The sequence below is a fragment of the Malus sylvestris genome, chromosome 4 (assembly GCF_916048215.2).
Source record: "Malus sylvestris chromosome 4, drMalSylv7.2, whole genome shotgun sequence".
In the NCBI taxonomy this organism is placed as follows: Eukaryota; Viridiplantae; Streptophyta; class Magnoliopsida; order Rosales; family Rosaceae; genus Malus; species Malus sylvestris.
In genome coordinates this window covers 17702225-17724186 of record NC_062263.1, presented here as the reverse complement: position 1 = coordinate 17724186, position 21962 = coordinate 17702225, and the positions used below count along the sequence as shown (strand labels likewise).

Genomic DNA, 21962 nt, shown 5'->3' with positions numbered 1-21962 from the left:
ATTTGCTCACAATTATCATCCCACTCAAACTTAACATCCTTCCGGGTCAACCTCGTCAATGGCAAAGAAATCACTAAAAAATCCTTAACGAACAATCTATAATAGCCTGTTAGGCTAAGAAAACTCCGTACCTAGGTGACGGTTCAAGGTTGTTCCCAATTTTCCACAGCTACAACTTTTTGAGAGTCCACTTGAATGCCTTGAGCAGAAATGACATGTCCCAAAAAATGCCACTTGATCTAACTAGAATTGGCATTTGCTAAACTTAGCATATGATTGGTGTTCCTTCAAACGTTACACCAATTTAAGATGTCTAGCATGCTCAACCTTAGACTTAGAGTATACCATAATATCGTCAATGAAAACAATAACAAACCTGTCCAAATATGGCTGGAATACTCGATTCATTAAATCCATAAAAGCTGCTGGTGTATTAGTTAACCCGAATGGCATCACAAGAAACTCATAGTGACCATATCGAGTCCTGAATGCGATCTTAGGGACATCTTCATTCTTAATCTTTAACTGGTAGTAACTCGACCTCAAGTCAATCTTAGAAAATACACAGGCACCTCGAAGTTGATCAAACAAATCATCAATACGAGGTAACGGATAATGGTTCTTAATTGTTACCCGATTCAATTGCCTGTAATCAATGCACAGCCTTAAAGTTCCATCTTTCTTCCTCACAAATAAGATTGGAGCTCTCCAAGGTGAAGTACTAGGTTGAATAAATCCTTTATCAACCAATTCCTGCAACTGAACTTTCAATTCCCTCAACTCAGCATGAACCATTCTATAAAGAGTCAAAGATATAGGATTCGTACCTGGAAACAGATCAATAACAAACTCTACATCTCTATCTGGCGGCAATCCAGGCAGATCCTCTGGGAATACATCCGAAAAATACCTAACCACACGCATATCCTCCACGCTACTAGGAGCATTATCATCTAACACCATATGAGCCAAATATCCCTTACAACCTTTCGACAATAATCTTTTGGCTTTCATTGCAGAAATAACATCATGCCTCACCCCGCTCGGTTCTCCTACAAATTTAACTTCAGGTAATCCAGGACAATGAAAACTGACTGTCTTTCCATAACAATCTATCTTGGCACAATTATAGTGCAGCCAATTAATGCCCAAAATCACATCAAAATCCATAATATCCAACGGCATAAGATTAGCTGGCATAACAACACCCTCCACCATCACTGGACATCTCAGATATACATGATCCACAAAACATCTATCCCTTCTAGGCATAGAAAACTCTAAATCATATCCTAGGGGTGTAGGATGAGGTTGCGTCATTTGAGCAAATGTATGAGAAACAACATAATGCGTAGCACCATAATCAATCAATACTCTAGCAAAATGACCAAGAATATTTAACGTACTCATGATTAAATCAGGATTGTTTTGAGCATCTTGCAGTGTCATGTTATGGATACGTCCCTGATTCTGTTATCATCCACCACGACCTATGTTATCATGAACACCACGTCCTTGTCTTGGCTAACCAGACTGCCTCGAAGATCCTGCACTATTAGCAGCAATCTCTACCTGCTGGGGCTGTCGCCCTTGGTACCATTGGGATCCACCGGCTGAATATGGCTAATATGGCATAAAACCTCCCTGATACTGAGGGTAACCACCCTAATAATGAGGATCATGTGAGTACTGATATTGCCCTGAAGTATAAGGAGTGGCGTCGCCCTGATAATGATAAGCACCTCCACGACCAGTCTGAGCATAACCACTAGATCCTGAAGCTTGCTGGGTCGGCACAGGTGGTGGTAAGGAAGGCTTTTGGGGCCTTTGCTGATTCTGAGGGCAATGAGCAACTATATGCCCCATTTTTCCACAAGCATAACATGCACTGCTGGCTCTCCTACACTCCCCAAAATGCCTATTATTAGACATGCAGCATAGAGGAGCACTTGAACCACCTGAACCACCAAAGTCCCTCTGTCTCTGAAATCTCGAGCCTCCAAAAAATCTACCACCTCTCCTCTACATATTAGAACTCAAACCTCCACTAGAAGAGCCGGAACTGCCACCGCTTCTTTTAAAACTTTGGGTCTGACGAGGTTCTTGAGATGTTTGCCCTTTACCTTTATCATCTTGCCTCTGGTTCACATTCTTTTCTTCCTCATCCTCACTTTCACTGGGAATGTTCTCTGAGTCCTTAATCCACTGTAAAACCTCATAAAACTCCTGGTAAGTGGCACATGGAGTCGATGTCGATATAGAACCCCATTTCTTCTTAGTACACAACTTGAAGCAACGGAGCATCTTGACTGGATTAGCAGCAACCTCCGGATCATATCGCGACAAATCAGTGAACCTCCTGTAATACACATTCGCCGACATTTTCCCTTGTCTTAGATGCGTAAACTCTTTCTTTTTGCAATCAATATACTCAGGGGGAATAAACCTTTTCTGAAACAATTGCTTAAATACTTCCCAGTCCGCAATCTCCGCTGGGGTCAACTGGTAATACTCCTGTCTCCACCAAGATGCAGGCTACTCCCCTCAAAACCAGTTAGTCGTCTTGACCCACCTATCAGGAAGAGGGTTCCCCTGACTCTGCATCACAAGGAAAGTCTTCTCGATATGATTAAGCCACTTCTCTGCTCCCTCATGTCCTTCATTTCCTATGAAGTGATTCAACTTCAGATTAAACACAATCTCAAGAGGTGTCATTTGAGGAGGACAGAGCGAAGATTGAATGACATTAGCTATAGCTTCCCCTAATTGAGCAATATCAAGGAAACTAGGCTCAGCTGAGTGACGAGGCTCTCTACGAGGAGGCATGGTTCTGATAGAAGACATCATAAGGATTAGAATATTCATGAACTATACAGGACTGCTAAACCTAGGCTCTGATACCATTTGTCACATCCTGACCCGGGGCAGACCACTTCCCGGGCCCGTTTCACCACCGTAGCACGATATTGTCCACTTTGGGACCCTGACCACGCCCTCACAGTTTTGTTTCTGGGAACTCACGAGCAACTTCCTAGTGGGTCACCCATCATGGGAGTGCTCTGGCCACCTTCTCACTTAACTTCGGAGTTCCGACGGAACCTGAAGCCAGTGAGCTCCCAAAAGGTCTCGTGCTAGGTAGGGATGGGAATATACATTTAAGGATTACTCCTCTAAGCGATGTGGGATGTTACAATTGTTTGGTATCAGAGTTAATCCCTGGCCGGAAGTGTGCCGACGAGGATGTCGGACCCTTAAGGGGGGTGGATTGTAACATCCCACATCGCCTAGGGGAGTGATCCTTAAATGTATATTCTCATCCTACCTAGCACGAGGCATTTTGGGAGTTCACTGGCTTCGGGTTCCGTCGGAACTCCAAAGTTAAGCGAGAAGGTGGCCAAGGCACTCCCATGATGGGTGACCCACTGGGAAGTTGCTTGTGAGTTCCCAGAAACAAAACCATGAGGGCGTGGTCGGGGCCCACAGCGGACAATATTGTGCTACGGTGGTGGAACGGGCCCGGGAAGTGGTCCGCTCCGGGCCGGGATGTGACAAAAATGATGAAAATACCCTCAAATTTTATCAAATTATTTTGGCCTATTGTTTTTTAAATTGAAGGGTATTTTTATTATTTTGGTTCTTATTTAACAAAAATTTTCATGGAATGACTACAATGATTGATGGTGGACAAATTTAGGAACCACTTTTATCAATTTCAAGTCTCAGAGACCAAAATAAGGAGTTATATTAATCTCAGAAACCGTTTTAGCTAAAAAGCATTTATTTCACATATATATAAGGATCAAAATTCACTTACGCACACAAATAATTTTGGAGTAACTGCATTTTACATCACAAGTTTGGGGATCATTTACAAAATGAGCCACGAAATGTAAATTTTTTTTCATTTTACACCATGTGATTTATGAATTGTATGAATTTAACTTTTCCGTCAATTTCATTGTCTAATTAGACATTAGGTGCTAATGTGGCGTATACTAGGCTTACATTTTAAGTACGTGTTGACTGTCAATTTCATAAAATAGTAACTAACGAAAACTGATTGTACGATTTACGATAAACGGTTAGGATGTGAGGATCCCTAACAAAGGCAAAGGCAATATAAGGCCACCATAGGCCTAGGCCGACCCTCACTCTTTCACCCTTTGTAAATAATTTAGTATTTTATATATATTATTTGTAATAAACTTAGTATCATACTTCTTTTAATTTACACAAAACTCTTAATTTGTATTCACCAATAGTTAGAATTAGAGGTCTCTTTTTGTTTTCAATCCCAACAGCACTCATCCTAAATTTAACATTTTGTTTTGTAAACAAATCAGTAACTCTTAGAGTATCTCCTAATGATACGTCAAATTATAATTAATTAATTACTGTAGTACTAAACTACTGTTCCAGTTACAATTAGTTTGTCCCTCGAAAGGAGGGGACCGTCTAAACCGCCGGAGGGGCTCCGTCTAAACCTCTGGAGAGATTTTGCCTGTCAGATTCTGCTCCATCTTGTGCTGGGTCGGAGAATCTCGGTATATTTGTTCAGTGAGCAGGTGGGAGGAGAGTTCTGGCGATCTGGGCGTGTGATTTTAGGAATTCCTTGGCTGGTTCTAGGGTTTTCAGGGTGTTGGCGGGGCGTAGATCTGGATGGTGATTCCTGTCATTGGAGTCTGGGATCTGGCATCTTGGGTGGGGATCGGACATCTCTGGAAAGGAGTGGCTGGTCCGACAATGGGCGAGGATAAACCCAAGAAGGATCTGGAGGATCTGGGCTCTCGCTTTGGTGCAAAGTTGAAACTGTCCGAGAAAGAGCTCAGCGGAATTAGTATTTAGAGGAAAGATGTAGAGGGTGCTTTAGTGGGACTCCAGTACACTCTGATTGCAGAAGTCCTCACTTCCAAAGAGGTAAATGGGGAAGCTTTCATAGATTGTTTCATGTCTCTGTGGCGGGGAAGGGAATGAGTCTCTATAAGGGACATTGGTGACCGGAGATTTCTGACAAGATTTGCGGGTCAAAAGGATCTACAATGAGTAGTGGATTCAGATCATCCTTGGCACTTCAAAAATGATTTAGTTATGGTTGCGGATCGGACGGACAGTGGACTCAACAGATGGGCTCCTCTCTCCTTAGGAGTATTCTGGGTTCAGATTCACAATGTTCCTGTCCTAAGCATGACTCAGGCGGTGGTGGAATCCATTGGAGGCCTAATGGGGACGGTCAAACTGGTGGATAAATCTGGTAGTAGAGACTGCATTGGAAGGTTTCTTCGGGTAAAAATTAAATTCAATGTCCGTGAACCCCTTATGCGAGGTACTTTCGTTAATTTTCCTGATGAAGGCAGACTGTGGGTTGATTTTAAGTACGAAGGGCTTCCTAAATACTGCCTCATTTGTGGTCTATTGGGTCATGCGACTAGAGTGTGCAAAGGCCCCCAGGATCTAGGGAAGATAGATGGGGAAACCTCTGGGGATTTGGGGGAGGGGTTTAGGTTTAAGGGCCTGGATGCCCTCACAGATCTGAGGGGTAAACCATTAGGTGCAAGGGGTAGTACCAGGACTCCTCGTGGGTCTAGTGGTGGACTCATGGATTCTGGAAGATGGAAAGATGATCATAGTGAGGAACTTGATGGAGGAAAACGATCTGGCCGTTCATCCACAGCCTCGGGTATGGGCAGTCACACGTAATTTGGGGCTTTGAGATCGTTCAGTGGGAGTGACTATACTGATACGGTCAATGTGGACGAGGCTGATACTGCCATATCTCCAAATAAACCTCGATGGTCTTCAAGTAATCTGAGTAAAGGGAGACTTATCCTAGCTGACAAAATCCGTCAACAACGACAGGAGGAAGAGGATGCAAGAAAGGCCAGATAAGTTGCTTTCGATGCAGGGCTAATTGGACCAGGAGGAGTGATTGCGGAAGGCGCAGAACACGTTATTCTCCATGAAATCCCCGAACAGGAGATCCATGGGAACCTGCCGGGCGTGTCATTTGAAACAGGTCAGAGCTTTGACTTGAATAGTGAACCAATTAATATTGATGGAACTGGTGATGGAATTATTGACAGCGGAGAGGAGGCTGGAAGACTGGAGAGTGCAGATGGTACTGATGTGAATGGAATGGGTATGGAGGATGACCCATTTCAACTGGCCCCTATAATTGAGGCAGTTATGAAGAAACAGAAAGGGAGAAAACGTAATATCCAGGAAATTACGCTATCATCGACAACTACTCTAGAGGAGCCAATAGCTACCAGACCAAGGAAAGGTGTTTTCTTTAAAGAGGCGGATGAGACCAGCCGTAAGGGGTCCCCCACGAATCCATGAAGATAATCACGTGGAACTGTCAGGGTATCGGGGGTGACCTGACCGTTGACAATTTGCTGGAGCAGAACCGGCTTCACACCCCTGACATGGTTATTCTGCTGGAAACTAAGAATAAAAGTATGAGCTTCATCCATCTGAAAAGGAGTTTGGGTATGGAACACTGGTTTGCTGTTGAGCCTCGGGGCATTGGAGGTGGTATATGTGTTTTCTGGAGAGATGAGACTCCTGTGGTGTTAATGAAATCAGAGGAATTTTTTGTGGAACTCAAACTGAGGGATGACATGATGAACTGCAGCTGGAGACTATTCGCCATTTATGCTAGTACTGATGAAAAGAAGAGAATTGAGCAATGGCAAGAATTATCAAAGCGTATTGGCCAAGAAAGGGACCATTGCCTCATCCTGGGAGACTTCAACGACATCCTTTGTAATGAAGAGAATGAGGGAGGAAATTACAGACCGGCTGTTAGTCTACGTGACTTTAGGGATTTTGTGGCTTGAGATGAGCTCATGGATTTGGGTTATGAAGGCTACCCCTTCACCTGGAGAAACAACAGAGAGTCCATGCCTATCCAGGAACGCCTAGACCGTGGGTTGGCAACTATGGGTTGGTATGAAATGTACCCTAACATAAAAATCAAGCATGTGCTCTTGGAAGGATTTGATCACGCCCTCTTACTCCTCTCGACAGATAAAGGTCCGAATAGGAAAGGAAGACAATTCTCGTTCGATGGGCGTTGGAGCAGGTCGGAGGAGTGTCGTAATCTGGTCGGGGAGGAATGGCACGATAAGATTAATGGATCACATGCGTTTCGTTTTTGCGATAAACTGAAACATCTAAGGAGAAGATTAAAAGTCTGGTACAAAGGAAGAGAAAGGAACTCTTTGAAACTGATTCAGCAACTGAATGAAGAGATAAGGGCGGCCTATAACACTAACGAGTTCGCCTAAAAGGATGTTAGGCAAAAAGAGAAGGAGCTTAATGCTGCTCATCAATAGGAGGAGGCTTACTGGAAAGTCAAATCCAGGAATCAATGGCTTCGAGAGGGCGATAAGAACACTAAGTTCTTCCACGCTCAAACGCTAAAAAGGCGACGTTTTAACATGATCCGAGGGATAGAGGACGGCCGTGGGATCTGGCAGGAGAGTTTTGAGGGGATTGGTGATACGGCTATCGAATACTTTACGGAACTCTTTCAGTCTTGTAAGCCTAATCTTGTGGAGGAAGTTCAAAGTTGTATGGAGGATCGACTCTCCATTGAGGACAACCGGGGGTTAACTGCTATGGTCACAGAATGCGAAATTATGGAGGCTGCATATCAAATTCCCCCTATGAGAGCTCCGGGACCTGATGGTTTTTCTGGCTGCTTTTACCAGGACCACTGGGACACGGTCGGGCCGGACGTAATCAAGATTGTTAAAGCCTTCTGGTACTCGGGAACCCTTCTTCGTAAACTCAACCATACCAACTTAGTGCTTATCCCGAAGGTGAAGTGCCCAAAAAATATGTCGCAATACAGGCCCATTGCATTATGTAATGTCATCTACAAGATTATTGCCAAGGTTCTTACTAATAGGCTTAAGAAGGTGATGCCGCAAGTGATTGGGGAGAACCAATCTGCCTTCGTGGCGGGGAAGCAAATCCAAGATAATATCCTAGTGGTGCACGAAGCTCTCCACTCCCTACTCCACCAGAAAAAAGGAGACCATCCTGGTATGGCTATCAAGCTTGATATGGCCAAGGTATACGACCGAATTGAATGGGATTTCCTCCTGGGCATGATGAGTAGTTTGGGTTTTGCGCCTCTCTTCTGTAGCTGGATAAAGGAATGTATATCTTCTGTATCTTTCAGTGTTCTTATAAATGGTTCCCCAACGGGGTACTTCCGGCCGAATCGGGGGCTTAGACAAGGTGATCCCCTCTCCTCATTTCTATTCCTTCTCTGTACTGAAGGGTTCTCAATGTTAATTAGGAGAAGCTTGGAAAGGGGTGTCCTTCACGGTTTCAAGATTTCCCCTACTGGAGTACCGTTAACACATCTTTTCTTTGCGGATGATTCTGTGGTTTTTGGAAACGCTTCTGTGGAGGAGGCGGAAAGTATAGTGGAAGTTTTAAAGACTTATGCTCGGGGCTCCGGTCAGGAGATTAACCTGGCCAAAAGCTCGGTCTTCTTCGGTGCTAATACGTCGAAATGTTTGAAAGCTAAAATCGTGGACTCCTTGGGGATTCAATGTAAACAGGGATTTGGGAAATACCTAGGCCTGCAGGCCGATTTTGGGCACTCTAAAAACACTGTCTTTGCCGAGATCCGGGATAAGATTGAAGCTCCTGTGTCAGGTTGGGCTGAGCAGTACCTGTCCCAGGCGGGAAAAGAGATCCTTGTGAAAACTGTAGCTATGGCCTTGCCTAACTTCGCTATAAGTTGTTTTAAACTCCCCATTGGCGTGTGTCGGGATGTTGAAAGAGCCATTCGGAATTACTGGTGACGTGGTAATGAACACAGCAAGGGTATTCACTGGATCTCCTAGGATCGGCTGATGAAACAGAAAAAGGCTGGTGGCTTGGGATTCAAGGATATCCAATGTGTCAACCTTGCTTTTCTTGCCAAGATTGGATGGCGAGTCACCCAGAATCCTATGTCCCTCCTTGTTTCGGTTTTGAGAGATAAATATTTCCCGGGGAAAACCTTTGGAGAAGCTCCTAAAGGAAAGAACACCTCATGGGGTTGGAAAGGCCTTTTTGAAGCTCGGAAAGTCTTAAACCTTGGGCTTAGATGGCGGGTCGGAAATGGGAAAAGCATAAACATCAGGAAGGACCCGTGGTTCCCTAAACCCTCTACTTTCAAAGTCTATCCGACGACTAATCTCGTAGGAACCATGGTTAGTGACTTGATCGACCCGGATACTAATTCTTGGAGAACGGACTCGATTGCGAACGGGTTTCATCGGGACGATGTATTATCGATCTTAAGCATTCCATTAAGCCATGCTGGCATTGATGATAGACTGGTGTGGCACTACACTACTAATGGGATCTATTCAGTTAAATCTGGATACAGTCTGGCATTAAAGCTTATGGAAGAAGGAGCTTTGGAAAGGAAAGGGCGAGGCACCCCCAGTGAGAGTAACAAGCTAAATCTGGTATGGAACAACATCTGGAGACTGCAGGTTCCTAACAAAATCAAAATCTTCATTTGGCGTTGTTGCAATAATGCTCTGGCGGTCAGACGGAATCTTAAAAGATGTCATATGCGAGTTGACAATGTTTGTGGTGTTTGTAATGCCTTTAATGAAACTGAAAACCATTTGTTTTTCCGATGTGAATTGAGCCATGTCTTCTGGTTTTGTTCTCCTCTACACCTTAATTCTTATGTCCTAGAGGGCAGTGACTTTCTAGAAAGCTGGAGTAACTTTTGTGCCCAAGTAAAGGACAGGATCAATGCGGATGATATTTGCCAGGATTTTGCCTTTGGCCTGTGGAGATTGTGGAAAAACAAAAACGATGTGGGTTTTAAAGGGATCCATCGCCAGCCTTTGGATATCTTGAAGGCCTGGAGAAAGAGTACTACTGAGTATAAAGACAGTTTGGCGCGGAACGCTGATGATTTCAGCTCGAGGCTGCCGAAGACAAGCAAGGCTACAGCACTTAACTGCACAAAGTGGCAGAAACCAAGGTTCGGAACTATTAAAATTAACACTGACGCGGCTTGGTGTAAAGATACAATGCGTATGGGGGTGGGTTAGCTGGGGCGGGACTTCGCTGGTTTGCTCCAAGCTGCTGGTGGGTCTGGATCCGGATTCTGTCACAGCGCAGCTGCTGCGGAAGCTTCAGCCATCAGGTATGCTTTATTGTCATGTATTGACCATGGGTTTGAGGACATTATCATCGAATCTGATGCAAGTACGATTATTATGATGCTGAAGAAAGAAGTGTTGGTCGATTTTAGTATCGAATGCATTCTCGGCGACATTGAGGTTCTAGCGCAAAAGCTGAGGTCTGTCTCTTTTGCTTTTGTGCCTAGAGAGGGCAATCGTGCTGCTCACTCGGTGGCTAAGTATGCCTTTAAGGAGGGACGATCTTTCTCTTGGGATTGTATTGGCCCTGAATTCCTGTTTAATCTCCTTGCTAAGGATGTAAACCTATCTATTCGTCTTTAATATATCTCTATCTTTGGAAAAAAAAAAAATTGATACGTCAAATTCAAAACATCAAATTTCAATTAGATGGCTAACTTGGCAATTTGACATATTATTAATATTTTCCTTCCACCTGATATGTCAAAATCTATTGCTTCATTTATGTTGTTTTCTAAACAAAAATATAAAAGTTGGGTTGTTGTTGGTTTCAAAATAATAAATTAATACTTAAATATGCTAGCATTTAAGGTAAGGCAAGTGGAATGCCTTTGGAAATAGCAAAATCAAATTTGAAAGCAACTTCAAATTTGATATCTCTTTGTCCATGTCAACTTAGCCTTTTTTTTCATGTCATCTTTCACACTTCGGTTGGAATAAATGATACGTCATTTGTTACTTTTATATGTCTATGTGGCATTTTTGACATCTCTTTGGAGATAGTCTTAAAATCTAAAGTCTAGTTTAGATTTATCAAAAATATTCTTTTACACTGCCAACTGAAGAATAATAAACTTCGATTTTTTCCACCTCCTTTCTTGAACTTTCATATATTTTGTCCTTCCAAGTCCCGGTTCCCAACAATATTAAGGTTTGTAAATTTCTCTATTCCATTTAACATTTTAATAAATTTTTAAAATTTCATATATTTTGTTCTCCAGATTCCCAATTCATTCATCTCGTGCACTCAGTTTATTCTATATTGACTTGGGATGATGATAGAGACACCATCTACTTTAGACTTTGGCCATATTTTGAGACCACATGATTATATAGCAATTAATGATTGGAATACTTCTTTAAATCATTAAAAAAGAAATTTAATCATCAACAGACGCATCATGTAGTCTCCAAAATGTGGTTTAAAAAATGGTATCTCTAGCATTTTTCATTGACTTGATATTGGAAGGTTAATTTCTTTTAATCCTCTTTAATTTTTTATTGATTATTGGCTTGATATTGGAAGGTTAACTTCAACATAGAAAAAACATTTAGAGCTAAAAAAACATAATTAGCTCACAACTCCAACTATGTACAACTATGAATTATACTCTCTTTTAAATACTATCTATTTATTTATTTTTTTAACATTTATGTGAGACCCCTCTTCACCTAAAATCCTGACTCCACCACTGATCCTTAGAATCCCCACAAGATGGTCAGAAGAGGACCCTCATCTTGATTTCTTCACCCCCATTGTTGCTTTTATTTAAAAAAGCAGTAATGTAAGTTCCAGGCTCTAAAATACACTTTTTTCCTAATAGGAGTGTAATTAACGTGTACTTTGTCAATTTCATAAATGGTACGTATTTTCAAGAGATTGTCAAAGGTGCTTCATAATATGCATTGCATTGGTCGCCATATAATTAAAGGAAAAATGCTTTTCCGACTTGCAACACGTTTTATAATGGATAGCAGTTGGAGAGTAGGAATACCCTTAACACCAGGCCAAATTACATCGGAGGAGGACGATTCTTTATCCTCCTATTTCTCTCCGTTCCACTTCTTTCTTCTTGTGTACCGTATGTTGAGAGTAGTTGAACAATTTGACAAGAACGATGATGACGTAATCCAAGAATTTCCTCAAACTTCCCGACAGTTCTAAGACCTTCGAGATAGTTATCAAACTCTGCTATGGCGTCAAGATGGACCTAAAAAATTATTCATGGCTGGTCTATAGAAGAATAAGGATAAATAGTGGCGTGGACATGAATGGAGAAAAAGTTGATGAACAAAAGCAATAAAAAATAAAATGAAACTCATTAAGTGACAATTTTAACCCATTAAATATTTTAATTTAATAGGAAGGGAGAGTAATCAAATACAAGTAATCAATGATGAGCCAATCATATTGACATTTATATAGGGCAAATATTTTAGGGATCTTCAAATTGTGTTTGTCATCGTATATTGTGCAACTAATTTTCATCAACTACTATTTATATTTAATTTTAAATAAACGTATTTAAAATGATTTATGTCAGAACTATATACAATGAATATATACAATTTAAGAATTCTCGTGATCCTCACAAAAAAATCCGGAAAGGATCCTTATTCCAAATATAATACACATATTATGACGGTCTTGAAAATAACAGTTGGCACATGCAGGTACAGCGACCCGAGGCTGTGATCAAAGTTGTGAAAAGAATAACTTCTTTTTTATTTGTTGAACAAGATAACTATGATTATTGATAAAATAAAAAATTATTTAAATTATTTTTTCTATCGCAAGGTTACTTTCATTGAAATTGTGGCCACTTTTTGGATTTAGGTTTATACTCTATACTAGACTGAGTAGTGCGCTAACGGATGTAATATTTACACATTCTTTTTTATTTCTTATATAGCTTTCTAATTTTCGACCGTCAGATCGAATGAATTGAAAAAGATCAAATGACAGAAATTAACAAGGGATGTATGAGAAGTAAAAAGAAGTGTGTGGATAGCACACCCCATGTGCCAATGGGCATGACACAATCAGCCGTAGATTTCACTTTGTTTTGAATGTCTCGTTAGTTGTTACGGAATTGGATCCCCTCCTGAGCAAATGGTGGGGATCCTCATGACCACACAACACAGGCCGTTGGATTTGATCTAACGGCTACAATTATTATAACTTTAGAGAGACCCCCCTATTTGTAACTGTTGGATCAAAATCCAACGGTCCGTGTTGTTTGATCATGAGGATCCCCACCATTTGCTCAGGAGGGGATCCAATTCTAGTTGTTACCACTCATCTTGTTTCCCCTAAGCAAACGTTTTGTAGCTCATTATTTGCTTCAATTTTTTTCAATTCTATTTTTCCAAATTTGGTCATCTACTTACATTTTTAGTTGATATCGTGTTTATAATCAAAAGGAGGACGAACAATGTTTGGGTTAGTCATCTCCACGCAAGTGAGCTGAGGTCGAGCGATAGCATTAGTAACACATTTTTACCATTATGGTAAAGGGTCACTTGCAAGTTGAGTTAACATGTATTGATGCGAGTAAGAAATTGTTCACTCATTTGTAGATGATTGTCGTCCCTAACAAATTCCAAATTGACTACACCATTGTAGACTTTGTTGATTATCTTTTATTACTTAAAACCCTAAATTCTAAATCCAATCTGAACTTGTCTTAACACAGTGAATTGATCTTTGTAAAAGAAATCCATGAAAACCAGAAAACCTAAAAGGAAGAAGCTTGAAGAGAAAGCTAGAGAGAAGCTTTGTATATTTGATAACTGTTTTGTGTATTACAACCGACTTAAACAAATACAAGGAGGGAAAACTACTTTTATATTATATTTCATCAAATACAATGACTTTTTTTTTTTTTTTGGCAAAGTCAAATACAATGACTTAGGACTTGAATAAGGATCCTATCTGGATTATTGTTGTGAGGATCTCGAGAATCCTCTAATCATATCCATTTATCGTACATTGTGAGGCCAGTTTTTGTCAGGTACTGTTTATATTCAATTTTAAATAAAAGAAAATATACAATGATTTCTAACCGCACGATATACAATAAATGAACGTGATTGGAAGATTCCGGGATCCTCACAAAAACGATCTGGAGAGGATCCTCATTCTTAGGACTTAAGCTACTACTGCCTAGGTGGCATTGTGACATGGCATATAACACGTGTATCCAATAGCTAGTTCGTCAGACTAACTGATATAACTTTGAATCTTAAAACATCATTAGTTTGTTGTGGGAAAAAAGACATCCCTAGTTTGCTCATATATAAGCACATTATTAAATAACACAACATACATGCAGATGTAAGGCATCACGATATATTCCGTAGAGCAGAGGCATCTTCTTATTCTGAATAATGTCTCACTGGAGTAATTCCAACTTAAGAAATAATAGAGACTATATTGCTACGCCACTTGCCTATACTATATGTTAAATTCCATCCTGGAATAAACATTATCTAGTCAGCATTCTTTGTCTTTTAATTATCACATGGACATTGATAGGAGTTGAAAAATATTAATATAGACAATATATAACCTACATTTTTCATCTAGAACTGGCCCCCATCCCCTGTGGATTTTGCAAGCAGATCAAAAGCCACGGTTGTAAACCGGCATATATATATATAAAGAATTACAAGTTGCATGGTTCTGCAAATATATTTTAATTAGGGGCTCAACAGAATACGATTATGATGCATTTATATTCACATGAAGAAGAAAACTTTGTTTGCAACAACAAAGAACCTTAATATAAGGTATTAAGAACAACCATGTGTTTAGGGGTTACGACCATGTGTTTCGAGACTTTATGACGCATCGTGTTTCGAGTGAATAACTTTTTGATGCATTGAGAACAATGCAAAATGATGTAATAATTACTTAAATTATAACACGTTTATTTGTTATTTATCAATATAATTTGAAAATAAGACATATTAAACTTGTCGTCCAACAATATGAGAACACGTGAAAATTACAGTACGTTGCAACTTGCAAGTGTTCTCCGTCCAGACAAAATTTCTCTACCAGCTACGTTAACAGCCTTATTTGTACCTGGTCAAAGAATATCTTCTTGGAGTCAAATACAATATGCCTACGGGTATATCAATATATAAGTGAGTGAAACCCATCTCATTCTCCATCTCCACGACTAAACTCTTCCAAGTTCCAATCCAGGGTCTACTCTTTACAGTATTCTTTGTCCATGTTCGTTAAAACACGGTCAAAGTCTATAGTCCTCCACAACTTATAACGCAGCACCCCAGTTGAAGTTTGAAATGCCAAGTCTTCTCCTTTTGGCTCTCTCTTTGAAAATCGTGATGTCTATATAAACTTATCTCTTCGCTTACTACCTAGCTAGCTATCTAAATAAAAGTTCATAAATACCTTTGTTAATTTCTTAGCGCAATAGCATTATCTGGTAGTAAGGAAAATTAGGGTTTCAATTAAAGGATGGCAGGAGGAAAAGAAGGAAGATCTTTGGAGCAAACACCAACTTGGGCAGTTGCCGTTGTTTGTTTCGTTTTGGTTTTGATTTCGATCCTCATCGAATATTTCATTCATTTAATTGCAAAGGTTCATACCTAATTACTTAATTGGATCTTATGAAGCTACTTTTGGGTTTATTATGAGTGTGAAATGAGGTATATTGATTAAATTTTAATTGCACGTACTCTCTGCAGTGGTTAACAAAGAGAAACAAAAAAGCTCTCTATGAAGCTCTTGAGAAGATCAAAGCGGAGCTTATGCTATTAGGGTTCCTATCTTTGCTTCTGACAGTAGGACAAGGCCCCATTTCAAATATTTGTATATCGAAGGCTGTTGGAGCAACTTGGCATCCATGCAGTAAGAAGCACGAGGTCAAATCAGACAAGGGCGAAGATAATAGTAGTGATTCAGATAACAACGCCCACAGAAGGCTTCTCTCAGCCTTGGATTCCAATGGGGGTGGACGACGTGTTTTAGCAGCCGGCGGATATGACAAATGTGCAGCCAAGGTAACACTAAATTTTCCATGCTTTTAGTTTTCCCTTCTAAACGGAAAATTCTATTCTAATCCTTATCTAAAATTACTTTTTAAATAAAATCTTGTCTAAGATTAAAAACTAATTCTAATCCTTGGTATATAATTGTGATTTTGAATATTAAATAAGTTGTAATAATTATTGAGTTTTTTGTTTTTAGGTTATATATTGATTCCCATAAATAATAAAAATGTTATTTATCATTGATAGTTATTAAGTTCTCAAAATAAGAAAAGTCGTATATTATCATATATTTTTTATTGTGTGTGAATGTATATGCATATTACTTACATAGATACTATAGTTACGTACCAATAATTTGTACCGATACCACATTCATACCGAAAGTTATGTACTGATACATTCGTACCAAAGTTTACATACCAATACTTCGGTACCTGTGAATAAAATAAGGTACCTAAAGTTATGTAACGATACATTCATACCGAAAACTTATGTACCGACACTTTCGTACCTATTAATAAAATAAGGTACCGAAAGTTATGTACTAATATAAATCGTTTTTGTTTTGTTGTTGAATTTTTTAATAATAAGAATTTGAATTTTGAATAAATTTTTATCTATTAATATATTGGAGCACAAAAAAAAAACATTAATTATAGATGGGTAAAGAATTTTAAATGGTAAGTTTCGAAATAATAAATGTGCTACAAATACTTAAATATGGTAAGTTTTAAAAAATAGAGACTTATATTAGATTTTGAAAACCATTCAGATTAAAATCTAAAAACAATCTTATTGAAATCCTAAAATCTAAAAGCCCATTTTTTTAAAGAGTGCTGCCAAACCCACCCCATTGTCCTATTTTCCCACCCACATTATAATTTCACCCATCATAAAAAGTTTTAATTTGTAGCAGAATAAATATTAGCTGATAAGCCCAACGACTTTGTTTTGCAAACCCAGCGAAAGATACGAAGAGCTTCCTCCCCGCGATCTTGTTTTGCAAACCCAATGATGATGTTGGTCCATGAGACAATGCTTATTCTTGGCATCTGCTTGAATAACTTATAGGCGTCATCAATTAAACCGCAGCTGGCATATATGTGTATGAGTACCCCAACTCACAACACTCCTCTCATGCATACCATCAAACACACCACCACCCCACCCTTCACTCGTTGCATTCAAAATTAACCGAACTCGTCTGAACAAACAAGGTGGACCCAAACCCTCCCGTGCACATGTTCCCCTTCTCTCACCAACCTCAACCTTGCACTAATACATACGAATAGGTAGTGTGGCCTATGATCATCTGGTTCCACACATTAGTACCGGGTTTTCAACATTTTCAAAAACTTTGAGGGCGTGATCGAGACACCTAGAAGCAATGTAGAATGACAAAATCCGAACAAGAATGTAGCTTTTTTGTGTGAGTCCATGAATTGTTATTTTTGGTGTGAATTAAGAGTGTACTTGCAAATCAATGGAAGCAAGTATTTTTTGGTTTTAGTCCTTATAAGTCATTTTATAAGAGGGTAAAAAGGGCATCAAAATTTTTATTAAAATGTGAGTGGGGAGATAAGATAGTGGGGTGGAATTATCAGCTCTCTTTCTAAAATATGACAAAGTTGTTATACATATATATAGAAAACTGACATCAATCTCTTGCCAGATTGTGTTGCTAAATAGTTTTTCACGTTTCAAATTAAAATAAAGTTTTTCATGTTATTCTGTCAAACTGTCGATTTGGAACAACACTCCTCATTCGAACGCGTGATTTAGAATATTATGACAAGATGCTCACGCAAAGATATTAGTTGAACAAATAATTTATAGGGTGTAGAGTTGGCATGAAGATGTCAATATATGACCAAGTAAGCGTATCTTTTATTTCGTGCAAATTAAGCATGAAGTTAGTCTATGGCAATTTTTTGTTTTTCTTTTATCTCAACAAAGTATGTTGTAATTTTTCTGCAGAACAAAGTTCCATTTGTGTCATTTTATGGAGTCCACCAGCTTCACATACTCATCTTCGTGCTAGCCGTCTTTCACGTGCTTTACTGCATAACAACCCTAGTGTTGGGCAGAGCAAAGGTATCAATCTCTCCCTCTCTCTCCTTTTTTTTTTTTTGTTTTTTAATTCACTGTCTCAAAATTAATAATTTCAAATTTTTGGGGATGGGATGCAGATGAGAAGATGGAAAATATGGGAACTGGAAACACAAACAGCTGACTACCAATTCTCACATGGTTTGCTACCTTCAGTTTTCACACGTAATCTGATATTTTGAAGTTTGACCAGATACCAGGAATCCAATTGTTTCTGACCATAATTTTACTACTTTATTAGTTAATTGTATTAATTACTAATTTTTGTTTAATATATTACTTTATTTATGCTGTAGACCCGGAAAGATTCAGATTTGCCAGAGACACATCTTTTGGAAGAAGACACTTGAGCTTTTGGAGCCGCTCGCCCATTAGCTTATGGATTGTAAGTGTTTTCCATAGTCTATTTGTAATTTGCACGATAAATAATACGCAAATAAATCTGCGTACAAACTTTTAATCAAAACTGAAATTCGAAGAACACTAGGACGTTAACGTAAATACAAAAGGTCGGTTTAACGTCCTTCAAGTTCTACTTTTTATCCGTTTATATTTGTGCGTATAGAATCTCTTAATTTTATGTCAAGTACTAACTTTAAATTGCAGGTTTGCTTCTTCAGGCAGTTCTTTAGATCTGTGCCCAAAGTTGATTACCTAACTCTGCGCCATGGGTTTATTGCTGTAAGTCTCTTACTACAAAATTTGGAGCTGAAAAATTGTGATTCATTATTTACTTCTGCATGAAATTAAACTAAATTTTCTGCTCATGGTTTGCAGGCACATTTGGCTCCTCAAAGTCAAACTAAGTTTGACTTCCAGAAGTACATTAACAGGTCACTTGAAGAGGATTTCAAGGTTGTCGTAGGGATCAGGTGGGGGTACTTGGCATTTCAATCCAATACATTAGTCACCTGACTATGAGGAATATTCTAGGGTGATTTCGTAGAGAACACTTCTGCTCAACTCATTAAATATTTTGTTGAGAATTACAACAAACTTTATAAAGTAAAATCAAAAGATTCAATGAAAAAACACGCAACGGTTTGTTTTTCGAAGGACCGAAGGGCTTATAGTTGTTTAAAAACGCTTTTAACTCTTTTAAAAACTCTACGAAACATGCCCTTTAGAATATTAGGATGCTTTATGTTACCTATAGTATAATATGCAAGACTAATACTTCAGCTTTCAAAAATATCATCTGAGATTAACAATTGCTTTTCACACTTGCAGCCCAACTCTTTGGTTATTTTCTGTATTATTCCTCATGTCTAATACCCACGGTAAGTTTCACTTTATCAGTAAACCTTTTTGCTTTTTCAAAATTAAATTTTAGTTATCTGTTGAAAACTCCACATCCAGAAATTAAAGGAAAAGCTACAATACAGAAAAATAGTCTAGTTCCTAACTACACCGAGACTTTTAAAATTATTGATAATGGCCAACATTGTTACATTATGCCTCTCAATATAAAAAAAATGACTCCCTATGATATTCTTAATAGTGTTTTTTTGTTGCTTGCAGGCTCACGTTCATATCTGTGGCTCCCATTTGTTCCCCTAGTTGTAAGCACCAATCACCACCGTCCGATCCCTTTCCCCAAAGTCCAAGGTCCCACCAACTTGGATATTGTTTATATCTGATCATTGATATGGCTTTGATTGTGCAGATGATCCTAATGGTAGGGACAAAGCTGCAAGTTATAATAACGAAGATGGGACTGAAATTATCAGAAAGAGGTGAAGTGGTTAAGGGGACCCCGCTGGTTGAGCCTGGTGACCATCTCTTCTGGTTCAACAACCCTCGCCTGCTTCTTTACATCATCCACTTTGTTCTCTTCCAGGTAATTCACTTTTTTCCCATTTGAATTTACTAGTGATTTTAACGCTCCGCTTTTAGCCTTTGCACTTTTTCCGTCCCTGACTTAAAAAAAATGCTCAACTTGGCGTGTGAAGCTGAAAAAGAGTGTGAAAACCGCTTCTCAAAGCATATTTATTGCGTTTGTGCTTCTCATCAATTTTGCTAACACTCTTATGTTTTATTTCATTATGTCTTGTAGAATGCTTTTGCGCTTGCTTTCTTTGCATGGACTTGGGTACGTAAAACTGTAAAACCCATATTTACTTTCACGAGTCCCTTGTCATTTGGGAACATGTTTTACTTTGTACCTCACAAAATCCCACAGTTAAGATTCCATCTTTCTTCTTGTTTGCAGTATGAATTTGGGTTGAAGTCTTGCTTCCATGAGAAGTTAGAAGATGTCGTTTTAAGAATATCAATGGGGTGAGTTTTATTTCTGTATTTATTTTTCACTCAAATCTTGCAGAAAAACTTATTTACCGTGACAATTTAACTTACCAAATCCATTCATTCGGGTTATTTACTGCAGGGTCGTTATACAAATCCTGTGCAGCTATGTAACTCTTCCACTTTATGCGTTGGTAACACAGGTAACCCGTGGTGCAAAATTAGATGCTAAACTAAGAATTATGGACTAATTAAGTTTTAACTATAAATTTCTTTGTACATAAAAACAGATGGGTTCAACTATGAAGCCTGTAATCTTCAACGACCGAGTGGCGACCGCACTCAAAAAATGGCACATCGCAGCGAAGAAGCACATAAAACACAACAAGAATGCAAGTCCAGTTGGTGCACCAGGCACTCCCTCGCATGCCATGTCCCCTGTTCATCTACTACGCAACTATCAATCCGAACAGGACACTGAAAGCTTTCGAACGTTACCAAGAATGTCTTATTTTGATAACGAAGGTTCATTCTCACCGTTCCATCACCAAGACGATTTGACTTGGTCTCAGCAAGGTACAAACCTGCAGGGTCAGGAGGAAGAGATTAGTGCTCATGGGCGTAACTCGGAGAGCAATGCTTTAGGCGGTTATGGTTCGATAATTCAACATGAGATTCAAGTTCAATCGGCGAAATTGACATTTGAGAAATCAGATAGGAGTTGAGAAATTAGGCCGTGCACGGTATGGGACTTGGAACATTACAATCAAACCTAAAGCCTGATCTCATAAGCTTCCCAATGAATCACTGTAGATGAGACACTCGGTGCTAGACATCATTAGTCGTACAATTGTAACGTAAATTTCGATATTCATGAAAATAAAACTTCACCTTGACGACGTTGAGGCAGTGTAGATATCTCCATATATGTAATCACTTTCACGTACGGTAAGAAGTTGATATGGCAATATACTTGCACCAGTGAAGAACAATTAGTACGAATTCTGTTTGTACCATACTTGACCAATCCCGAAACTACTGAGCACCGATCAACGTTATACCGTCAAGGACCCAGAAGAGTTTCCCTCCAACTAGGAGGCCAATCACAGCACGACACGTGTCAACATCATAAGCCAATCATAGCGCGACACGTGTTAACATCATAAGCCAATCACAACACGACACGTGTCAATGTCAGAATGAAACTAGAAACTCTCTTCTATAAATAGAGATCATTCTCTTACAATATTTCCTAATGTCATTTGTACTAAATCATTCACTAGTACTCATTAAAGGAGAGCTTGAACCTATGTACTTGTGTAAACCCTTCATAATTAATGAGAACTCTTCTACTCCGTGGACGTAGCCCATCTGGGTGAACCACGTACATCTTGTGTTTGCTTCCCTATCTCTATTCATTTACATACTTATCCACACTAATGACCGGAGCAATCTAGCGAAGGTCACAAACTTAACACTTTCTGTTGTACCAAAGACCTTCGGTTTTGTGCATCAACATTTGGCGCCTTCTGTGGGAACGACATTTATTCCCACTGTCTTCAGCTTTGCCAAGTTGGTTTCCACCATTCATACATTCTCTTTTGACCAGGCATCCCTCTCCAACATGGGGAGCGAAGGAAGCCACAGCACACAGAATGACACCTCTCTTGC

General features: G+C 39.4%; 1 protein-coding gene across 3 annotated transcripts; it reads left to right on the top strand.

The window, feature by feature from the left end:
* Positions 1–15097: 15097 nt before the first annotated feature.
* Positions 15098–21190, top strand: LOC126617633 (MLO-like protein 6). Of its 3 annotated transcripts, none has more exons than XM_050285659.1 (14): positions 15098–15525; positions 15633–15947; positions 17916–18032; positions 18128–18188; positions 18344–18432; positions 18654–18728; positions 18825–18919; positions 19278–19327; positions 19569–19609; positions 19714–19887; positions 20104–20139; positions 20260–20327; positions 20434–20494; positions 20582–21190. In XM_050285659.1, the coding sequence occupies exons 1-14, from the start codon at positions 15403–15405 to the stop codon at positions 21014–21016; spliced, it is 1740 nt and encodes a 579-aa protein (XP_050141616.1). In that variant the 5' UTR covers positions 15098–15402; the 3' UTR covers positions 21017–21190. The 3 variants fall into 3 exon arrangements, with proteins under 3 accessions (XP_050141616.1, XP_050141615.1, XP_050141617.1); XM_050285658.1 differs by having other exon boundaries at positions 18128–18212; XM_050285660.1 differs by having other exon boundaries at positions 15107–15156; positions 18128–18212.
* Positions 21191–21962: the final 772 nt, after the last annotated feature.

Excerpts from the sequence above, each read along its gene's own strand:
- LOC126617633 (XM_050285658.1), top strand. The coding sequence starts at position 15,403 with ATGGCAGGAGGAAAAGAAGGAAGATCTTTGGAGCAAACACCAACTTGG. Across the intron at positions 18,920-19,277 it reads AAGGTTGTCGTAGGGATCAG|CCCAACTCTTTGGTTATTTT; the intron begins GTGGGGGTACTT and ends TCACACTTGCAG. Across the intron at positions 20,495-20,581 it reads TTTATGCGTTGGTAACACAG|ATGGGTTCAACTATGAAGCC; the intron begins GTAACCCGTGGT and ends ACATAAAAACAG.